This window comes from Carcharhinus amblyrhynchos, chromosome 22, assembly GCF_965287045.1.
Source record: "Carcharhinus amblyrhynchos chromosome 22, sCarAmb.v2.hapA, whole genome shotgun sequence".
In the NCBI taxonomy this organism is placed as follows: Eukaryota; Metazoa; Chordata; class Chondrichthyes; order Carcharhiniformes; family Carcharhinidae; genus Carcharhinus; species Carcharhinus amblyrhynchos.
In genome coordinates, this window is record NC_137345.1 from 35,367,503 (window position 1) to 35,381,535 (window position 14,033).

Genomic DNA, 14,033 nt, shown 5'->3' on the forward strand with positions numbered 1-14,033 from the left:
ACTGCACGATATGTCCCTGTAACAAAATAAAATTAGTAGCATTAGGAGGTATAAGCCAGTTCCTTTCCCTTTGTCACATTTTATGTGCATTTGAACATTTTATATAAATTTCTAAAATTAACGAACATGTCCTGAAATAAACATCCTCTGCATTACCTTTCTTCTTGTTGCACTTTCCACACTTGCTCTATCTTTTGGTTGCTGGTCTTTAATGAAGATTTGGTGTACACTTCCAGTCGTTTCCTCTTAGCCAAGATAGCCTTATTAATATCAGCTGCACAGGAATGACAAGGAATGAGAACACCTGCAAATCCATCCTGTCTCCTATTACACATTACCCTTAGCCTTAACTCAAGCCCCAAATTAAAGTCTCCATAAACATGTCTGTTTTTAAGTCATCTGTCAATATCAACATTCTACCCAATTCATGACCAGCGATAGCCATTACTCAACTTTGTTCACCTTGTTTGTTCATTATCTTGGTTCACAGGAACAGTAGGACAGCTTCTATAACTGAGATAACACAAAGCCCAACCAGCATTTATCTTCCCTCACAGCTCAACAAAAATGCTCTCAGTTCTTAATCTCTTAACATTTATTCTTGTGTCTATGGCATGTCACTCTAGACACCTCATCTACTGAGAACTGTTTTTTTTACCTACATTATAAGAAGTTTTACAACACCAGATTAAAGTCCAACAGGTCTATTCGGTACACAAGCTTTTGGAACACTGCTCCTTCATCAGGTGAGTGGACAGTTAGTACACTGTCAACACCACAAACCACCAGCTCAAAGTGAAGGGGATCTCCAAAGACCCAACTTTCCACTCATCTGAGGAAGGAGCAGCATTCTGAAAACTTGTGACACCAAGTAAACCTGTTGGACTTTAACCTGGTGTTGTGAGACTTCTTACTGCACCCACCGCAGTCCAACGCCGGCATCTCCACACCATCTTTATCTACATTGTCACACCTTTTTACCATGTGAAACATTTCAATCATCTCACAATCTTACTAATTGTTCAAATGATAAAGAAATCAAGATTTTAAGTCTCTCTATTTGTGATTCCGCATTCCAAGAAACATCCAATTAAACCATGTAATGATACTGGTTTCATTTGGCCAGCAAAATCAGCCTCACATTCTTTTATTCATTAGGTATTTTAAATCTAATTAGTGAGGTCTTCACTGAGGAGATCATGTATGGTTGCAACCAATAGATACCAGACGAGATGGTCCAGAGATCATTGAAGGCCACTGTATACAGTACACTAGGAGATGGGGGCATCTGCCCATTGGCATCTCTGGAGCTCAGCAGCCATTCTCAGCATGAATAAGCTTTGCTCACTCCCCTTATTGATGAGAATCAAGTTTGTCCCTTTTTGTCTAAGTGCCATACGATTGCATCTGGAAGCTCACTCAAAACATGGGTGTGATTCTCTCCTGTTTTCATGCTTGTTCGTCACTTAGACTTTTTTTTTGGTCAGATCGCCCGCTTCCTTAGTGTTTTGTTACAAATAGTCACCTAGTCTGGAAGAAATACAGCTGTTGTTTGAAAGCAAGACAGTTCAGCAGGAGGCTTAATGAGTTTTTGATTACCAAAGAAGGGGATCCTTGGGGTATTTCCTTGATTAAAGTAATGAATGAAAAAGTGAGTTAGGTATACAGGGCCATATAGTCATGTGATATTAGAAATGAGAGGAGCTAGATTTGTAGCTGAGAAAAGCTGCTCTCTGAGTTCAGTTGCTGGAGAGGGCTGAAAATAGAAAGCTACAAAAAGCCCTCTCTCACTACAATCTCTTTGGAAACTCCAAAGCTATTAACAAAGGTTAAAGCAAGTATGCCTGGATTTGCTAACTATTTTTAATGTGGTGTTGATTGAGAAATACTGCTTAACTGGAATTGAATAGTAATAAGTTAGAAGTTAAGAGTTGCTTATTTTTATCTTTCAAGATTGTTCAATGGTTAAGAGTTAAACTGTTTCATTTTTTTAGAGTTATAGTTGACTGGATAAAACTAGTTTTGTTAAAAGATCCCTAATCTGTCACTGGAATCACTCCAGGGGTGAAACATCCTTTCCTCGCATTTATGTCAAAACAGAAAAATTGTTAAGGGTATGATCTGGTTTCATGATATATTTTGGGGTTTCTGGGCTGGTACTCCAACAAACTGTACTCTCTCTAAAGCCTCAATATCATTCCTATTGTTTGGAACTTAATATTGCAGTACTCTAAGAACCTTAACAACATTTTAGATGTACCCATTAGCTTTTATATTCAATAGCTTGTGAGCAATTTTGCACAATGTACTTTAAAATGGAAAGTGATTCTTTGGCGAGCAAGGATATGTTCATCTCTAAAGGTAGAGGTTCAGACTGTAACTCATGAGTGCTATTGGTCTGTAAACCCTGGTTTACTTAATAAGTTTAATAATACTTTATAATTTACTTAATAGTAAGTTTACTCACTAACTCAGTTCTATGCAAAAACCAGAACACCAAAAGTTGTAATCTCTGGATTATTCCCGGTGCCACTTGTGAGTGAGTACAGAAATAGGAAAATGGGGCACATGAATACATGGCTCAAAAGTTGGTGGAGAGGGGGTTTTAGACTGCTGAATCACTGGGACTATTTCTGGGGAAGGTGGGACATGTACAAATGGGATGGTCTGCAACTGCATCACACTGAGGGCAACATCCTTGTGGGTAGGTTTGCTAGTGCTTTTGGGGGGAGTTTAAATTAATCTGGTGGGGGTGAACCTAGCACATTAGTAAAATAGAGGCACATCATGCTGTACTAAAGGAAGCAAGTCAGAATGTGTTCAGCGATGTTGAGTGTCAAGAGAGTATGGCAAGGCTGGATAATCTTTACCTTAATGCCAAGAGTATAATAGATTGATGAGTTATGGGTATGGACCGACACATGGAAGTCTGATATTATTGCCGAGTATCCTGGATTTGCTAACTATTTTAAAGTGGTGTTGAAGTATTGAGAAATACTGTTTAATTGGAACTGAATAGTAATAAGTTAGAAGTTAAGAGTTAACTGTTTCATTTGTTAACAGGATAAAATTAGTTTTGTTAAAACAATTCCTAATATGACAATGGGATCACAGAAACATGGTTAACGGAAGGGCAAGACTGGTAACTCAACATTCCAGGATATAGGATGTTTAGGCAAGACAAAGGATAGATGTAAAAGAGAGGTGGTGTAGCACTACTAATAAAGGAGTCGATTACCCAATAAAGGAGAGATGGTATCTTGGAAGGGTCTCCAAACAAGACTTTTTGGATAAAATGTAGGAATGTGAAGGGGGCAACCACATTACAGTGAGGCCCCCAAACAGTCAGTGAGAAATAGAGGAGCAGATATGAATAGAGTTCAGAGATCTTTAAGAATAATAATTGGGTAATTATACTAGGGCATTTCAATTTCCCGAACATCAATTGGGATAGTCAGAGTACAAAGGGTTTGGAGCGGGTGGATTTCTTGAAATGTATTCAGGAGTTTTTTTGTATCAATATGTAGAAGGCCCAACAAGGGATGGAGTTGGGCTAGATCTGGTTCTGAGGAAGAAAGCTGGACAAGTGTTCAATGTGGCAGTGGGGGGAGCATTTTAGCAATGAAGACAACACGGTATGGTTCAAATTTGTTATGGTCACGATAGACCGCGGGCCCCATGGTAGCTTGGGGGTGGGGGGGGGGGTTCTTTGTGGAGGCCATGGAGGCAAGCTGAGGGCAGCAGAAGCTGAGTGATTGGTCTCTGTTGCTAGACACCAGCACATGCACAATGGCGTCCTCTGCTGCTCTCAGCCAGCATTCTGACAACTTAAGTCCTACCCATTCCCTCTACAGGCGAGAAACCATGTCTTCTGTTTTTGCAGGCACTGAGTGCATAGGGTAGCAGATTTGAACTTGCCTAAAAAATGGATCTAAAACTCTCCTATTTTCATCCCCGTCCTGGACTTTGAATTTTTTTGGTAAGATCACTCCATGACTCTATTAGTGCTCACGTTTCTTGTTGAATTGTACGGGACTAGAATTTTGCAGAATGTGTTTACCTCACTGATTCAGAAATATTAAAACTTTCAATTGCTTAGTATTGGCAGCAAAAGATATATACAATTTAATGGAAACACTGACTTCAACTTTACTTGTTAGGGTACCACAGCAAAGACCCTAAAGTATGACATGAAGTCCAACTAGACCCAACAGTTTTTTTTCTATTTTGGCATTAGTGTGAGGGTAAGGTGTTTTACTCTAGGTGTGATTCTATTGACACACTAAGAAGCTTTCATCAAAAACAAATTTTATTTAACAGTATAGTTTAGCTATAACTAATGAAGTAGCTTAACCTTTACCAACTGAAGTACTTAAACATCACAAGATACAATTCTATCTCTATTAGTCCCAATTCAAGCAATATTCCTCTTATAGACTGACAATCCTCTTTAAAACCATTTAGTAAATCCCTCAGATTTGCGTACTTATACTGCTAGTCTTAGAACTTTTGGAATACCTCTGGAAAGAGATACAGAGAAATAACTATCTTCTGACAGTCCCAAATTGCAGCCTCAGAGAGAGAGAGAAAGAAAAACACCTCTTCCTTCTTTCAGGACCAGGCAGAAATCTGACTACTTAAAAATAAAAGAGAATTGTGTGTTTTCCCTGGAAACTTAGTTCCTTTCATTCATATGACTATGCCTCAGCCTAATTAAAACTCTACTCTGAAACCCCAGGGGAAAAAGCAAAATAAACAAAAATGCATTAACTCAGATTAAAACAAACGCACCTCTAGCTGTAATCACTCATTAGCCTGCATTCTCAGACAGTGCACTGCCTGGTGCAGACAAATCAACACTGTGTAAAACAGCTGCATTTTAAACATACCCCTCACAGGAAACATGATAAAAATACATTTCTTAAAGGCACAGTTTCATCATCCTGCATTTATCTAAAGTTTTAGGTGAAGGCAACAAGTTCAGACACACCAGACCACAGGGAGAGTATTTTCTGTTTCATGATCTTACTAGCAGATATAAAACAGGTCATCAAAATTCATAACGAAGTGCAGAATATCTTGTCAACCCTACTGAATCTCCATGTTTGCAATCTCTTAAATGGACAAATTTTCTAATTAGAGGGCATCTCAGAGTGGCTCCAGTATTTGGAAAGTGGTTTGCAATTTCAGCCTTCCTACTCCTGTGAAATGAGTTATCAGCTGAGTATATTTTATACATGATTTAGATGTTTAAGACGACATAAGACTTCCAACAATAGTAGGTAATTGGAAGGAACTCCCGCCAAAAGCTGATGTGGCATAAAATCTTTGATAAATGAGCAAGATAACTGGTTACAAACACACAAAGTTACAAGGGTTTAAAGTACTTCACAAGGCAAAATGATTCCTATGGTTTAAACTTTAACTATCCATGATGGAACAGCGGAAACTTCATACAATTGAGGAAGGATTGGTCTCTTCTCAATCATGCTTAAATCCTCAAAGTGCCTTCGACAGCCATTTTGATATGGTGGTCTTACTATAGAACTTCAAAAATATCATAAGATTGACAGTGATATACACTCATTAATCATGTTGCAGCCTTGGTATAAAACCTAGGTTAGGCTGTATTTAGAGTATCACGTGCAGTTCTGGTCACCACATTACCAGAAGAATGTGGAAGCTTTGAAAAGAGTGCATGCAAAGAAGGTTCACCAGGATGTTGCCAGGTCTCGAGGGGGTTGGCTATGAAACGACGTTGACTAGGATTGTTTTCACCGGAAAGGCGGAGAATGAGGGGAGACCTGATAGAGGTCTACAAAATTAGGAGAGGCAGAGACAGGGTGGATAGTCAAAGCCTTATTCCCAGTGTCAAAGTGTCAATTACAATTAGACAAAGGTTAAAGGTGAGAGGGGGAAAGTTTAAGGGAGATGTGCAGGGCAAGTTTTTCATACAGAGAGTGGGTGCCTGGAACGCATTAGAGGAGCTGGTAGAAGCAGACACATTAGCAACATTTGGGAGGCATTTGGGTGGGTACATGAATAGGGAGGGAATAGAGGGATACAGACTGAGTAAGGATAGATTTTTTAAAAATTTAGTATGGACAACATGACCAGCGTGGGCTTGGAGGGCTAAAGGCCCTGTTCCTGCGCTGTGCTTTTTTTTGTTCTTTGTACTACGGATTTATATGTTTTCCTCAATGCAATCAGGATGAGGTTTTGGGTGCATTCATCAGGGCCCTCCCTTCCTGAATTCCCTTGGAGAAGCCTCTGTAATTATATCTGCGGTGCTTGGGGGTGGGGATGAAAGTGGATTGGTAATAGGAAGGAGACTTATTATATTTTCTTGTGGGACTAGCATATGAGACATGTTAAACCCTGGCTCCTCTTCAGGACAGCTGCTTTAATACCCAAGTGATTATAGGCATTCTGTGAATGCTCAGAGTTCTTGCTTTGCGTGATTTGAAATACTATCACTTATTATTTTTAACAAGCATACAGGCCAGAATTTTACTGTCCCGTCCGCCACAGAAATCAGAGCGGTCAGACCATGGAACGGTCCGTTGACTTTGGGCAGGATTTTATGGTTTCAGGACGAGCAAGGCCATAAAATCCTACCCATTGTGTCTGTTCTTATTCTGCAAAAATAAAAAGATTAAACTAACCATAATTCCTTTTACTTCTTAGATTCCCTTGAAAACATCCAACAACAATGGCTCAAACAATGTTTCTGAATCAACTGATTTCAATTTTAAACATGACCACACTTCTATTTCTCCATTTATAATCAAAGCACATTCTTTCAAAAGAGCAAAACATTAGATACGTTAGAAATCTAAAATAAAAAAAACAATGCTGTAAGTACTCAGCAGGAGCCAGAATTTTCCACTCCCTTCTGTTTGGGCAGAATGATGGCAGTATGGAAAATTTCACAAGAGTTTTATGTCAGTACAAAGTCTCACTGTAATTATCCCCACCCTTTGCCAGTGAATTAACGGGTATCCCGACTTTCAATATTGGAAACCTAATTATCAGCCCATTACACTTTATCATCCATTCACATCAGCGTGAGGACACACCTGTGTGAATTATAACTGGTCTCCCATAGCCTGCACATATCCATGGCAGCACACCCACTGTAGGAGCCCAGGGGATTGCATCACTCAGGGGGAAGGACATGCCCCCTGGCATTGCCAGACAGCAGTTGGGGGAAGAGTTCTATTCTTATTTTTGTGTACTGGGGAGGTCTTGATGTCACAATCTTCAAACAATGAAGTTGCTGGCAGCTCATGGCTTTTCTTTTAAACTTCCTAATATGCGGAGAAAGCCACAGTTGGGGCCGGCAGCTTCAATGGTACTTTTCCCATCCACTGTCACTCTACGGGTGAAATCTTACCAGAGAATGGTGTTGTTTCTGGCGAGGAAACTGGTGTGTTTATCTCCAGATCTTATGACATTGCCCAATGGCGATTCACACCATTGTACAGGGTGGCAAGGCCTCAATACACCGGCAAAACCAGCACTGAGACCAGGGCGTCATCTTTAAAGGGTGCCCTGATCAGAACAGGAATAAATTTTCTCCCCAGCCCACCATGGAGGTCTCAGGGTCTCCCTAGACTGGGTACTTCTCTCCTTTCTCTTTGATCACTGGGCCCTTTCCCCAATCATCAACCACTTCTCCCGCATTCTCCCTATCACTGGCCCTTTTCCCCGATGATCGGCCGCTCCCCCTAAATCCCCCCAACATTAGCCTCTTCCCCCTCATTCTCCCGATCACTGGCTCCTTCCCCTAGATCACTGGCCCCTTACCCCCTCCTCGCCTCACATTCGGAGCCAGCATCCCCTGCTCCTCCATTAGCTCCTAGCCCATAAATAAATCTGAATGAATTCTCTGCTTCCCCATGAGTCTCTCAGCGGGGTCTGCTCGTTTGTACAGATTGACACTGCTGCCAGGTTGGCATGACCCTCTCCCTTGGGGACTATGCTCACCACTATGCCCCCTGGAAAGATCCCCATGACAAGTTCACATCAAGGTGAAAGTGTGGTGAATGGCACTAGCATGATGTCACACTGATGGTCGCTGAATATCCAGTGAGTGGGTAAAGACCCAGAGTGAATGCTCCTCAATAACATGCTAATGAGTTAAAATGACATCCTGACATCCCCTGGCATGATTCATGCGAATTCATTGGAAAGGGGGTTGGAAAATCAGAACGCAGAAACTCACCACCATTCCTGCAGACCGCCCCCTCTGAATAAAAAAAACAGAAAATTCTGCCTAGAGTTAAAGTTTCAGGTCAATGTTTCATCAGAACAGCTTAGATGAAAATTCATCAACCTGCAACGTCCACTATTATTTCTCGTTCCCTAAATGCAGCCTGATCTGCTGTGTGCTTCCACCATTCTCTGCTTTTAATACATTTTGTTAAAGACATATTATATCATAAGAGTTTTTGCTTCAATTTTCTAACATAATATAGAAACACTCACCTCCAAACCGTTCAAGCATGGTGGCCACATCACCACTACAAACACAGATAAGAGCAATTAATCTATGTCTATTCATCTGCACTGGCCATTAAAATAGTGACAGAACATTATCAATCTAACATTATTAGTTAACATCAACTGCTATGGATCATATGTTTACATCAGGTTGGAGCAAAGTAAAATGCTTTTTTTTTCAGTTCTATTAGTGTGGTTGAGGGAGAGGGGTGGGTAGTGGCTGCACTTGATGGATGGGGAAATAGGTTGTGATAATCTCACCGAAGCCGGACTTCTCTCACCACACCCTTTGTTTACAAGGTGCATAAATAAGGTACTGTTTCTGCAGCTTTAGTGTACAGGTCAATCCCCAGGGTCCTTTGACTGCCAGCCTAAATGGAGCCAGTTGGTTTTAAACCCCCTGCTGCTCCTTCCCTGCTGGGCCAGTCTCCACTTGGTCAGTCGGGGAGCTCATACTCTACAAGACCTACGGGGAGAGCTATTGATAATCCCCTGTGGTCATCATAGCATCCACCCCTTCAAGTTCATTTCGTCCTCAACATCCCTGCCACGGGAAGGCCTTTTCCCCCATTTGGCGATTGGCCTGGGATCAAGATGTGTGAAGGATTGCAGGCCTTTGCTTCCAAAAGTTGTGCCATAAAGCCACGAACACTGGTTCTTCCTAAGTTCTTGTTTCAGTTGGGGTGCCAGTGTCTTCTGTTTCCATTTTGAAACCTGTGTCATCACCCGGAGGGACAGACATTGGGTCAACTCCTAATTGTGATTTGATGCAGGCAGTGGCCATCCCCATGGCTGATAATGAGGTCTGCATTAGCACAGGGCTTCCTATTTCTCATATAAGACATGGGCCCCATACTATTCTTTATGATCCTGGGGACCCAATGAGACTGTTCCTTGAAATCCCTCATGTGGACTGGATCAATTCTTTGCAGAAGCAAAAATCTTCTGGCTCGCTTGTTGGGACTCCACACTCTCCACCAGATTTGGGAATAGTAAGCTTAATCTTGTCCAAAGCCTCCATCCCATTAACAATTCCACTGGGATGATTCCTGTCATTGTGTGAGGGATAGTCCTATAAAGCAGATAAGAAGGTAGTTGAATAAAAATCATTTCAGTTTAGTCTCTAAGGATGCTATAAGTTGTTTCTTCGTGTCGAGCCTAAAAGTCAGGATAACAGGATGCTATCCTGTGTTTGATTCTATTGGAAAGCATAAAGGTCCGAAATTCAGTGCTAGTAAAGACAGTACTATTGTCAGAAACCAGGACTTCTGGTATCTAATGCGTGTAAAAACTTTGTTGTACTTTCCTCAATGGCAGCACGGGGAGTAATGGAGTTTATGCAATGTACCTCCTACCATTTGCAGTCAGCATTAACCATAATTAAGAATATGCAATACATAAAATACCTGGCAAAGTCCATATGCACTGTCCCTGGATGTGGGGAGAGTGAGGGAGAGTTTGATTCTCCTGGCACAATGACCAAGTTGGTAATGTTTGCATCAAGGTCAGGTCTTCATATGTAGCTCCTGGCAAGTATCTTCATTTCTGAAATCTCAGGGTAGCCACAGTGTAGTTCCATATGTATCGGCCATCACCCTGGGTGAGAGACAACTACACAGGAACCCCAGAAGATCATGCTATCCTCAACACCAGGCTCGTCTTTCTTCGTTAAGTAATGTTTCATTTTATTTGAGGGCTGTCCTCTGAATCCCCCATGTATTTGAATTTAGACAGGACTGGGTCCTTTTGCTTTCTGGCCTTGATTCTTGCAGAAACTAGCAGGGTCTCCTAAAAATTGAATTCACAGCGGCATGGTGGCACAGTGCTGCCTCACAGTGCCAGGGACCCAGGTTCGATTCCAGGCTTCAGTCACTGTGTGGAGTCTGGACGCTCTCCCTGTGTCTGCGTAGCCTTCCTCTGGGTGCTCCTGTTTCCTCCCACAGTCTGAAAGACGTGCTGGCCAAGTGCACCGACCAAAACAGACGAGTGTGGCAACCAGGGGAATTTCACAATAACTTCATTGCAGTGTTAATGTAAGCTTTACTTGTGACCAATAAATAAACTTTTAAAAAACTGGTAACAAAGCTGGGCTTATGGGCAATGCAGGTGACTTAGTACATCAGCATTGGCTACCTGGGATCCTGGGCAATGCTCGAGGAGGTATTCATAAGCTAACAGTAACAAAGCCCACAGCTGCATATATACTGGCAGAGGCAATGGGGAGTACTGCCTTATCTTTGTTAAAGTATCCCAGCAATCACTTAGGATCAGTTATTATGAAGCGCCCAACTGTAGACATATTGATGGAATTTTTTAATGCTAAAGATAACTGCCAACCCCTCTCTTTTGATTTGGAAATACTCAGCGTCCAAAAGGGTCCTGGACGCAATGCAAAATGTTTTTTTTCTAGTGGTGAGTCAGTACCGCCCAACTCTGTATGGGGAGGCATCACATATCAGGAAGAGGTCTTTTTTGGGTCAAAATGGGCCAGAAAATGTTGAAAGCCTCCAGTTGTGGCATCTGTGTAGTAGGATATGCAAGAGGGTCAGTAAGGAAGCCAAATCAGAATAAATTTCCTGTAATAATTCATTAACCCTAGGAAGGATTTCAATTCTGTGGGGTTCCTTGGAGTTGGCACCTCCTTAATGGCTTTCACCATGTCTTCCACTGGATGAAAAGCTTGCCATCTTTCCCAATATCCCTAATACATCATGGCATTGCTTGGAAGACACATTTTTCCCCCAGGAAACACCATAAAATCTCTTCCAGGTTTGCTAAGTGTTCATGTTCCAAAGTTCCTGAGACATCATTCAGGTACACGGCTATCTGAGGTAACCCTTGGAATATGTTCTCCATGACCCATTGAAAAATGGCACATGCGGATGACACCCCAAAGGACAGGTGAATGTATTTGTTTATTTATGTGCTTTTCTGCATGTTAATTGTTACATACTTTCGGGAAGGCTTATCTAATTCAAGTTGGAGATACACACAATCAGAGGCCCCCGCTGTCTGACATGTCCTGTAGTTCCTCAGCTCCATTCTCTGCATTCTCCAATGACAGAGCTATCTCAGTGGCCTTCTTCGGATCCAGATTATGACCTGCAAATAATTTGTTTCAGACTATAATGTTGTTAATTCCGCAGACCATTTATCTTGAAACATGTCATTCAGGGATGACACCAATCCCAATTTGCATAGCCTTGTCAGAAATTTGTTGACAGATTCTCCAGAAGTTCACCGTGCCATGTTAAAGTGGCAGCACTGGCATATAATGGAAGGTTTTGGTTATAATGGTCTTTAACCAAGTCCACCAATTCATTCAAGGTATTTGGAATCAGAAGCATCCGGCTAGGTCAAGCTTTTTATTACACTGAATGTCGAGACTCTGCATACGATCAATAACACTACTTTCTGCTTCTTGTCCACCTCAATATCGTTAGCTCGGAAAAAAAAACTTACACTCTGCATATTGAGCTCCGTCTTCTATGCTTTCAGCGTAGGTTTCAGGTTTACCAAAAAGAGGCATATTTCTACTGGAGGATTACCCGTTTCAAAGGTAAAAGTTGTCCGGTTGGAAGGAATAAACTAATTTTACTCCATGTCACTACTGTAATAATCTTGCTGAAGCCAGTCTTCCCGTTGTTTTGTGTCATACTCCTGCAATTAGTTTATAGTTTAAGCCCCGGAGTCCTTTGACTGCTGGTCTGAGTGGACACAGTAAGAAATCTGACAACACCAAGTTTAAGATATACCAATTTATTTGATAGTAAACTCACAAGCTTTCAGGGTTTGTCCCTTTGTCAGGTGAATGGAGAGTTCTGGCCTCAGACAGAGCATATAACAGCACAGACAGTTTACAGATTACTGATTAGAATGCGAGTCTTTACAACTAACCTGCTAATCAAGTCTTAAAGATGCCGACAATGTGAGTGGAAAGAGCATTAAGCACAGGTTAAAGAGATGTGTATTGTCTCCAATCAGTACAGTAAGTGAGGTTTTGCAAACCCAGGCAAGTCATGGGGGTTACAGAGAGTGGAGCCAATTTGTTTTAAACCCCCCTGCTGCTCTTTCCCTATTGGGTGAGTCTCCACTTGCTCATTAGGGATACTCATACTCTTTGAGGCCCACAGTGTGATCTACTGACGATCTCCTGTGGCCATCAGAACATAGGTTGACAACATAGGCTGGCAAACCATGACATCAAACAGCAATGGGAAGGGAAACACATAAAGTGCAATTGAACGAGGTCTAGGAAAAGTATATCATGCTAAAAAGCAAGATCACTAATGAGACACTCTGGATCAATGAAGATAAAGATAAAAAATGGAGGATAAGGAAAGAGGCACTATGCACACAGACCGTTGGCGAGAACAAGATAAGGAAGCACACAAAAATTGGGAGAGATTGCAAAAAAATTAACAGCAAAAGGAACTGCAACAAATTACAAAAAAACTGATAAACTTGTCAAATAGACATTTAAATCACAAATCAATTTTAACATAAAAGGGTGTTAGTGACTAACTTTTGATAAGAAAAATAACAAGAGCACATTGGAAAATAAAAAGCTACATGTGGTAGAAGAACAAATGAAGCTGGGAATACAAATACACAAATTATTAAAAGTGACACAGATTAAGAAGAAGCAAAACAAGCTTAAGTTTATTTCTAATGAACAGAATTGGAAAGTAGAGAAGTAATGTTTAATTTGTACTGAAGCTTGATTAGACCACTATAATAAGCAAAATACTGGAATCTGAAACAAGAACAGAGAATGCTGGAGAAACTTGGCATGTCTAGCAACATCTGTAAAGAGAGAAAACACAGTTAATGTTTTGAGTCCATTTGTCCTTCATTAGAAATGAAGAGGCAAAAATGTGCTGGATATTAAACCGTAGCTGGGCAAGATTGCAACAAGATGTAGCAACCTTAACAAGAGACAGATGGCCTGATGGGGGTGGTACAGTGACCCTTCCTGCAGCTGGGATACAGCATTGTCCCATGATTGTTCCTGTTGCACGACCTGTTTGAGTATTCCCATAATACAGTGCAATCCTTACAAACTGCCCCTTGTTTGATTTATGCAGGCTTATAGGAGTCCAGCTTCTCTCCCGTCTTCCCTCTGCCTTCCATTGTTCATATTCTTCACTCGTCTCCTTGCTCTTGTGCCTGCCATCATGAGCCGTCTCCCTTCTCCCCTCCTTGCACAGTCCTCCTTCCACATTGCTGTCCACCACCATTGTGATTGCCCTTCACCCACCTCCCTCCTTCCACGTTGCCCTCCTTGTCTGTCAGGCAACCCAATTCCCCAACCCCCATCCCAGTTTGAACTTTGGACCTTAGTGCAGCGGTTGCATGAGTCCCGCAGCACAGTGCTGTCCAGATTGACACGGTGGTGAAGTAGACTCTAGTACTACCCAACCCCAGACGCGGTGACACAGAAAGGTCACAGTGTTCCTTGCATCATCATGTCGATACAATGCAGCCTCGAATGAGGGGGAGAGTGCATTATCTAACTTTTGCTTGCC

The 14,033-nt window shown here is 41.6% G+C and overlaps 1 protein-coding gene across 1 annotated transcript in view; it reads right to left on the reverse strand.

Annotated features, from left to right (window-relative positions):
* Positions 1-14,033, reverse strand: part of sycp3 (synaptonemal complex protein 3) — an 84,046-nt gene that overhangs the window by 27,569 nt on the left and 42,444 nt on the right. Inside the window, exons 4-5 of the mRNA XM_080209786.1 lie at positions 8,491-8,525; positions 157-274 (exon numbers count right to left, since the gene is read on the reverse strand). Of these exons, the coding sequence (XP_080065912.1) occupies positions 157-274; positions 8,491-8,525 (153 nt within the window). The remainder of the gene's footprint in view (positions 1-156; positions 275-8,490; positions 8,526-14,033) is intronic.